Raw genomic sequence first — 9645 nt, 5'->3', positions numbered from 1 at the left:
ACCTTTTGTACCTTAGCCAATGTTGGATAATGTTTAAAGGTGTACATGATGTATATTGGAACATACATTTAGCTAAGCCTGCAACAAGTCAACATTTTGGGTCTCGCCATTGACAGCATTTGCTATACCCCCTCACCACTTACGCTTTCTTTTTGGTCACAAGCACTCCTCCCTCAAAGCGCGCTCTCAGTTTCGTTTCTCATTCTTCTTGTTCTAATCTGCCTAACTCTGCCACTCCTACTAATGCTACTACTTGTTTGCCTTCTTCCTCTTTCACGCCACACTCTACCTTCTCTCCATTTGCTCATCTTCTTGCAGGGAGGGGAGCACAGGGAGAAAGAAGACCAGATGAGAGAGAGAGAGAGAGAGAGAGAGAGAGAGAGAGAGAGAGGGAGGGGGAACACAGGGAGAAAGAAGCCCAGATGAGAGAGAGAGAGAGAGAGAGAGAGAGAGAGAGAATATTTCCATCCATGCCACTGTATCAGCATCCATTATTACTCCACGCTGCCTCCTGTGAGTGCTTCAAAATTCAGAAATGATCGATTCTATGTTCATTTCTTGATATTAAAGTTTTTAACATTCAAAAGAAATTGTCAATACTCCTGAGAATAAATGTATGAGCACATGCATGTCCGCTTGTGCAGAGTACTGCATTCTGTTAAAAGAGTTATGTTACTCAATAATAGAGATGCTGCTTCTCATGACTTGCTTCCTTAAGCAAAGTATGAAATTCTTGAGTTATGCTGTGAAGTGACCCTTCCAGCGTAAGTAGCCCAGGATAACAAAGAAAAGTATTGTGGACATAGCTACAAGACTTGTGACTATCGGTGTGAAAATACCTTGTATATTGTACAATGGGCATGGAATGTTTATTGACAGTGCTCCACAACTTGCTGATACTATAGCAACAGTAAATGCCAGAATACCCAATGTAAGATGCAGCTGGATAAGTTCATTACGCTGATTGTCAAGTTGAATATTAACGTAGTCCTCTGTGTCATCAATGTACTCTCGAACCTGCATTTGAGTAACTCTATTTTAAACAATATCCTGTGACTAAAATAGTAATTATATCAGAAACAAATGACACTTTGAAAATGCCACAAGAGACAGTAAAACGGCAACTGCTATGCATGTCGCTTCTTATGCTCTCAGATTGAACTACATATTCACTAGTATATATCAACGCCACATACTGAAAGTATTGAATTGCAGGTAGCAATCCAGACTAACCGTGAGAATCTTGTTCCGAGTTCCATCAATTTGCATGAAGTATGCCTCCAACAACATCTCCAGCTCCTCTACATTGTGATCATCTGCGGTATTTCTGGTACTAACATTACTAGACCGACGAGAGCTCAGGCGTGAAAGTCCAGAAGAGACGACAGGACTTGCAATCGAATCTGAATCTCCCTGCTGACTGAGAAGGTACTTTCGCGTTAGATACAAATGAGCCATATCCTCATCATCATCCAGAAGATGCTCCATTTCATCTCTTACCTGTCATTTAGAAAGAAGGTGCTTCAGAAAGATTGGTACACTGCATTGCACCTAAAATTATTCATGTTGCAAATCCATCAATGGATGTAAAGAAAAAGAAAAGCAATTACCATACCTTCTGGACGCGTGCAAGAAGACGCGTGAGATCACTTTTGAGACTTCGGACATGCTCCAAATTACTGGTGCTCACATTCCGAGTTAGGGCATCCAAAGTAGGATATGCACTTTGCTCAAGCTCTGCAACTTTTGTATCTAAAAAACCGCAGACAACCTCAAGAGCTACCTCCAGCACTTTGAACTCGAATGGAAGTTCGTCTTGTGATACATCCACAAAATTTGAGGGCAGCAGTTGATCACTGTGATGTGCAGTTGGCAGATCCCCAAGTTCTGTGTCTTGTGCGACCCCTTTCTTATCTGTCTTGATATTTTCATGGGTCTTTTGGCACAAAAGTTGTTCCTTAAGTTGATCAATAAACGGAAGGATAGCAGTATTTGTGGGATCAAGAATTAGGACCTCTTGTGAAGTGACAAGAGCCTTAATGAACTCCAAATTGACCACCATAGCTTTATCCCTTGCTGTAAAAGGTACAAGAGGATAAATTGTTTATATTTTTTCAAAACAAATTAAAAGTCCCCCAGACAAGAGTTTTTCTGCTTCTTTCCACATTAAAAAAAGCTCCAACAGATGATAACAATTCCTGGTCCTCATCAAATAATCACTACACAGCAAATTCAATTTGCAATAAACAGCGTTCAAGTCATCAATAACAAAGTTTCAAAGTTTAGAGAGATATATGTCGAACTAGCTACTACATGTCGAACTGTCCCAAGATAAAGATCTATGCCTCTCAGCCACCCAACTTCCATAACTAGCCACACTATGTCAAAGCAAGGACATAACATTCTCTCCCCTTCTTTAGATAAGTTTACGAGATAAAATTGGGAAGATTACCTTCCTTAGCTGGAAATCCCTTATAATAGCACTAAGTGTTCAACAATCCAAAACAATCCATTCATGTTGATGTACGGATACCAGCCTAGAGCCCCTTGAATAGTTAGCTTATAGAATGTCAAGATGAGACTTGTTTCTGATTGGTTGCAATAGCAACAAGATATGTTACAACTAGGAAGGGAAAGCATAGAAGTGCTCAAGTTAGAGCACAATTTTATGCTAATCAAAAGCAGACACCTCGAGTTTTCTCAAAAGGTCAGCAGGTTTACTTGAGAATCCAAAAAGATTCTCAAGTAACGCGCACTGGGCCTGTGTACAAGGTATCTCATTGCTATTGTGGCCCATCTTTTATCCTTAGAAAGAGCAATGAAGTTGCAATTACTTGATGGAGTTTGGGTACATCCAGTCATTCATTCCAGCAGATTGAAAGAGGATTTGGGTGCTGGGGATGTTAGACTGCATCAGGGAGACATAAGCTCACAACTGAGCGCTCTCTCTATGCTTTTGCTCTTTCTCTCAATCTCTCTCTCACTCCCTCTCTCTGCACAGCTTTGGGGCCCAGAACCCAAACAGGCTCGAACCCCCCTGAAGGTATTTTGATTTCAGTAAAAGAGAGTACAAAAGTTCTTATTTTTATTTTTATTTCACTCCCTCTCTCTCTCTCCCTCTCTTTGCACAGCATTAGGGCCCAAAACCCAAACAAGCTAAGGTATTTTTATTTCAGCAAAAGAGAGTACAAGAGTTCTCAGCTCCCAGGCTGCTGTTAGAAAATGTTTGTGATTCAGATTACAAAGGAGATCTCGTCTCCATAGGTGGCACCATGCCAAGTGTCTAATTCTTGGCCTACTTCTAAACCCATGTCTATGGGTAGAGTCTCTTAGGGTCTTACAACACCCATGGTGGAGAAGTTCTTCTTTAACTCCTTAAAACTAGGACATTTTAGCCCTTTTTGTGCAACCATTTAATGAAATACATTACCGAAGGACCCATTAAATATTAGCTTTGGCATGCAAAAATAATGCGCTAGACTAATCCTAGTCTTGTGGGCGTCCCCACCAAGCAAACATGTGCACATATACAATTAATTCTCTGGTTAACCGAGGTCAACCCTCTTTCATTGTAATTAAAGGGCTTTGAATGAAGTCAAGGGTCCTTTAATGATGATCAAATCTCTCCGACCACAATCGGAATAACCTAGTTGACCAATGTCGACCCTCCTTGGCTGAAGCCAATCCTCGCTGACTGAAGTCAACACTCTTTGACCATAGCCAGCTCTGTGGTTCTCTGATTAACTACAGTTAACCATCTTGGCATAAACCAAGTCTCCCTGGCCAAGGTTAGGCTTAACCGGGGTTAAGTATCTTTGATCGAAGTCCATACTTTGACCAATTAGAAAATAACTCTTTGAACATAATTAAATAAATGGGAAACTCTATAATTATGGCTGAAGTAAAGATCCATCTTGAGCTGTCCATCCAATCGCCCCCATGAGATGGTGTACAAGACTGAATGATGTGTAAGAAAAAATATTTCCAAGGCTCCTGTCCATGCATCAATCCTCTCACTACAAACGTGCAGAGCAAGGCCATACGCTGCAAGTTCGGATCAATAATATTGAGACCTCCTTCCCCTGTGGGGAGAATGAGGGTCTCCCAAGCCACCCTAGCTACAACATCTGAGGTGCCATCTAACCCAATCCATAGGAAGTTCCTGATAGGTCTCATGAGCTCAAAGATACAATCTCTAGATCTACACCAACATGAGCAAACGAACTAGGCAATAGTCAATAATACCTAGTTCACAACCACTACTCTAGATGAGCTGTATATCTTTATGCATAGACGGGCAATAAAAATACCTCTCTAAAGCTTGAGTGGTAGCTGCAATTCTTCTATGCCTAGCATATAGAGGTGCATGGCATTCCTCCAGAATCTTTTGCCTCATGTCTCAGGTGATGCATAGGCAGTCATCCTACATTAAATAGCCATGCTTCATGGAATACTGACTTGTCGAATGCCCCTCTTGCATTTGCTACATAATCTCTCCAAAGTCTGGATCAGTGGCATAGTACTCCCTCATTTCTTCAAGATCCCTGCGATAGGAAATAGTCACATTATTGACCTGGGGTTTTCGAGATAAAGCATCAGCCACTCTATTTGAGCTCCCCATGTAGGGACAATCTGAAAATGATACATCAATAGCATATTTGCCCATTTCATGCTTAGTCTATGTTAGGAAGCATCTTAGACTTTGGTGGTCAGTCTTTACAGTAAAATCTGCACCCAAGAGGTAGTGCTTCCATGTATTAATGGCATGAATCACATCTAGTAACTCTTTCTCGTAGATTCCCAAATGTCTTTCAACATCCCGTAGTCTCCGGCTTTCATAAGCAACTACATGACCAGCTCTGAAAGAGTCCTCGCATGATAGAAACCAACCAAGTCTATCCTGGCGGCTCTAAAAGAGTCGTGGCAGAATAGAAACCAACCAAGTCCGTCTTGGCAGCTCTAAAAGAGTCCTAGCAAGATAGAAACCAACCATGTTTGTCCTGGCAGCTCTAAAAGAGTCATAACAGGGTGGAAACCAGCAAAACAACCAACCCTGGCTGTTCTTGGCACATGGTAACAAGGCAAAAGCTCCTGAAGGTTCAATTCCCTAGTGTCTAGCTCACATGCAACACAGAACCAGAAATTGGCCTAGAAAAGTAGACGAAATTAATTAGGAGCACTCTTAGCTGAAGGTGAAGCCTTTCTAGCAATACCTGGCAGCTCACAGTGGATGGCGAATCTTCCTAGCTGCACTAGGCAGCCCTGCTACAGATTGTGAATCACCCTGGCTGCTCCTGTCTGAAAAAGAAATTCCCTGGCAGGTCCTGACTGAAAATAAAATTCCCTGGCAGGTCCCTAACTGAAAAATGAAGTTCTCTGGTAGGTCTTGACTGAAAACAATTTCTTCTAGAGGCTCCCTGGGACAAAAACGAATTGTTTTGGAGGCTCCTAGCACAAAATGAATTCGTTTAGGAGCTTCTGGTAGCCCTGGTAGCTCTCAAACAACACGTGGCCTGCTCTGGGAATAAAAAATCAGCAAGACGATTTGTTAGAACAGCCTTGGGGCACTTTCCCATCCTGTGACCTGTCTCTCTCTGTCTTTCTGTGGTCAGCCTTGAAAGCAAATTTCGACTTTTTTCCTTGTTTTCCAAGCCAGCTTGCCAAACGTGGCCCCTGGAGCTCTTTTTAGTTGTGGGATTTTTACCCCTCTCTTGCCCTTTAGCTCCTTGCCCAGGCCCATGGAATTAATACATTGAGTTGCACCTTTTTCAAGTAAAAACAACAAATGACCTAGGATATTCACCCGCAAATTCCTACCATCAAGAAATTCACATTCTAGTGACATAGCCCCTCTTGAGAAATTGCAAACGTCCCCGTTTGCACCGAACTTTTTGCTTTGTTCCATCGGAACCTACAGCAAAAGTCTCAAAGCAAGTAGAAGCTCAAACCCTCAGTTAGTTCAAAAACACAACCAAGCATCCTTCCACAAACAACAAATATACATGCTCAAATAGACAAGATGCTGCATATAGCCATCCCGTAGGACCCACATAGATGAGTTATCCTCTCATGGACATCCTATAGGAACCAAAGCATTACGTACATCAAGAGCATATGCAAGCACTCAATGCATGCAAACAAGCACTTCCCAAGATGATTTACCCACTTTATGGCCATCCATCTAGACCCACAACTTTTGGTACATCATGAGTATAAAAGAGTAATCCATGCATGCAAACATACATCCCATGCATTCTTTCCAAAAATGTTCCTCTCAAATGATCATTTACTCATATCCTCTTATGGTGGGTCCCGAAGGTCCATAATCTGTGGTACATAAGGAACAAAGCACAAAAAACTTCACAATCCAAAATATAGAGATTCACCGAAAGTGAACCGACAACTTTGGCATCAAGTGCCATCACAATTATGGGGCTTAGCAAACCATATCCAAACATGAAACCATCTCAACAATTTGGCAAACTCTCCCATTTTCTTAAACGTCCTTGTATATTCAAGATTACAAAATAAGCAAGATATGCATGCAATATATGTTTTGGAAGAGCTACAAGTAACCAACTCATATACCATGCACAGATAATATGATAGTAACTAGTACACTTATCTAGAAGTTCCGCGGCAGATATACTGTCAGCAAGCAGTACCTCGGGTGAATCAATAATGTCACCAAGCAGATTCTAGATATCCGAAGTGTTTTGTACCAAAGGAGTGGAGGTGCTACCTCCCCTCTTGAGCATCAAAAAATGCTCCAGACCAACACTCTACTGAGCTTGAAAGACACGACCGGAGTTGGCTCAAACTAAAAAGTAGAGTTGCATCAACTGAGGTGAATCTGCCACTCTACCCTCCTCCATCCACATCAGATCCAAATAGCACGAGGAAACTCTAGCACTATGTGCCAAAAACTTTTCTTGAATCAAGATCTCGTCTTGTTCCTCTGTCTCTGGCTGTTCCTCATAAGGCATATACTTTGGCACATCGTGTGCTTTCATTGCACAACATATTGGCTGAATTCTCTTAGCAACCACAGGCCTCACCTCTTAAGAGATATGGTGATATCCCTAATCCTAGCATCATCCAAAACAAACGCAAGTCTCACCCCCTTGAGAAAGTGGTGATGTCCCGGCAACGGAATCACCAAAACTGGCCTTTAGGAACACAAAAGGGTGGTGAACAATTATTAACCTGCAAATACCATAATTTCATCCACTTAGAGAATTATTACAGCCAACCAGAAATTAATAAATAATAACAGAATAAACACAAGGAGCTGAACTGCCTCTGTTGTGAAGCCGGACACCAGATTGGCCCTAAAACTTAGCAGCCCTCTCGGTATTTCTTTATCTTTATTCAGATGGCAATCACATCACAGCAAAAGCACTCTTTTGCAACTGTCCAGAACCAGCCAACTGAACATTCAGTTCACAGGCACTTCCGTCCTGCTATGCAATCAGTTCATGACTCAAATAGGCATCGCAGCCCAATGCAAAATTCCATGGCAACCCTTATCAAGCATCTGGGTATTCAATTCTAACCTGGCAGCTCCAAAGGAGTCCTGGCAGGACAGAAACCAACTAAGTTTGTCCTGGCAACTCTAAAATAGTCCTGGCAGGATGGAAACCAACCAAGTGTTGGAAAGGTCACCTCCCCATCTGTAAGCCCCCAAATGAGGAGAGCGTGGGGGAGGGAGACCTAGGGAAGGATGTGCCCAAGAGAGAAAAAGGAAAGTACTTGGACGCATCAAAGTGGCTGCAACACATGGCGTCGAGACCATGGCAAATGGCGATGCATACATGGCATAGATCTGGCCTGGAAGAGACATATCTGGAGCAGCACGAGATGGCGGGGTATCCCGGTGTACAGGCGCCTACATGGCAAGCTATCTAGCAAGGTGTGTGGGTAGGCACATGGCCTGCAACATACCCTAAAGATGGCGCAGGAATATGGGGGGACAGATCAGCAAACAGGTCGGCCAACAGTAGAGCTGGTTGGGGCTGGTTGAGCCAGCCAACCAGGCTTTGGTTAGGCTGGTCAAGAGGGCTGGGTCCCTGCATGGAACAAAGGCTGAAAAGGGCCTAGTGAAGTCCCTTAAATAGGGCCCTGGTTGGGCTGGTAGGGACAGCCAACCAGGTTGGTTTTCAGCCAGACTGAGTTGGCCAAAATAGGGCTGACCAGTCGGTATTTTTGCCAGGCCTCAGGGCCTATAAAAGGAGAGGCTCAGGCCTCATTTCAACATCCAGCAGCCAGCAATCCAGGAGGCAGAAAGGAGCAGCAGGAAGCCACACTCTGGGCCTATATCCAGGAGGTGAGAGGGTGCTTGAAGGGCTGCAGACTTAGCCAGGAAGGGCTGGACCTTGGCTGTCTTCTAGGGCAGCAAGGTGCTGAGATCATAATCCAACATCCAGCAGAAAGTGGAGCAGACAGGAGCAGCCTAGAGGCATTCCCTTTGGCCTCATCTTGGAGGTAAAGGAGAGTTGGAGTGCTGCAGACTGAGTTCCCTAAGGGCTGGGACCTTGGCTGTCTTCTAGGGCAGCAAGGTGTTGTGATCATCATACCTTCTGGAGCAGCCATTCACAAGCAGGTTGGAGCAGTGGAACAGGGACCTGTGTGCTGCAGACAAAGCTTGGCAGGGGCTGCCCACCTAGGCTGATTCACAGGCAGTAAGGTGGAGAAGAACACACTGGACGGAAAGTCTATAGATGCTCGAGGTGGAGCACGCGGACTCGAGTCTAGAGATAGCCAGCAGATTGGAGAAGGACCTTGTGGTTAGATCAGAGGACCACACCATTGGTGGGACTCTGGATCTATCTCTTTTGTATTGTGTCCATAGTTTTGGACGGAAATATATAAGTTTTGGTGTCTTCTATATCTGGCTGGTTCATTGTCTATTTGATGAGTTTGCACACCTATTTTTTTTTTTTTCCATGAAAAAGACTTCTATTAAGTAAGAACAAAAACCCGCGAGAGCAAGCTCAAAGCGGAATACATCATGAAATCATGAGGATAATAAAAAACCCCCTCAGAGTGAGGTGGAAAGAAACCAAGGCTGAGGCTGAAAGTGCCATCTCAACCCTGTAGTAGATTCAGAGAAGAAAGGAGAATCCTTCCATTCCCTGAAGAAAGAAGCCCTCCTAGCTGAGGCTGCACGGGAGTCCCCCTGCATACCCGTCCATACGGCCATCAGAGTGTGTACGATGTCTGTCCAGATACTAGCCAATGTGTGCGAGGGATGAACCTGAGTACCCTCCATAGCCTCTGTGCATCTGGATCTCCAAATATGCCAGGCTGCTATGCTCGCTATAATCTCCCAAGAAGTATCCACAGAGGCATGTACAGCTGTAAAAGGACGGTGTGTAACCACATCCAACGAGCAGAGCTCAACCCGATGATGTCGAACCGAAATGGCCCGGGAGGAGTCAAGTCCCTCATAGAAAACCTGAGGTCCTGTAAGAGAAAGCCAAGCCACCGAGCCCCAAGTCATAAAGAGTGGGGAATGGGCAAAGTGACTGAAGATCCTGGCTATCCCCATCCAAATCAATCTCGCCTGTCTGCAATCCCATAAGCAATGCTGAATAGACTCCGAAGCAGAAAGGCAACGAGGGCAAGTAGGGTCGGCTCCGAATC

At 43.9% G+C, this 9645-nt stretch overlaps 1 protein-coding gene across 1 annotated transcript in view; it reads right to left on the bottom strand.

Annotated features, from left to right (window-relative positions):
- Positions 1–530: 530 nt before the first annotated feature.
- Positions 531–9645, bottom strand: part of LOC147894186 (magnesium transporter MRS2-4-like) — a 54364-nt gene continuing 45249 nt past the window's right edge. Inside the window, exons 2-4 of the mRNA XM_087384858.1 lie at positions 1616–2076; positions 1234–1500; positions 531–1017 (exon numbers count right to left, since the gene is read on the bottom strand). Of these exons, the coding sequence (XP_087240984.1) occupies positions 739–1017; positions 1234–1500; positions 1616–2076 (1007 nt within the window). The 3' untranslated portion in view covers positions 531–738. The remainder of the gene's footprint in view (positions 1018–1233; positions 1501–1615; positions 2077–9645) is intronic.

The sequence above is a fragment of the Dipteris shenzhenensis genome, chromosome 14 (genome assembly GCF_047967505.1).
Source record: "Dipteris shenzhenensis isolate YYH24624 ecotype China chromosome 14, Dip_SZ_1.0, whole genome shotgun sequence".
NCBI classification, from domain to species: Eukaryota; Viridiplantae; Streptophyta; class Polypodiopsida; order Gleicheniales; family Dipteridaceae; genus Dipteris; species Dipteris shenzhenensis.
Note: the sequence above shows the minus strand (reverse complement) of the source record. Positions and strands in the feature narration are given on the sequence as shown.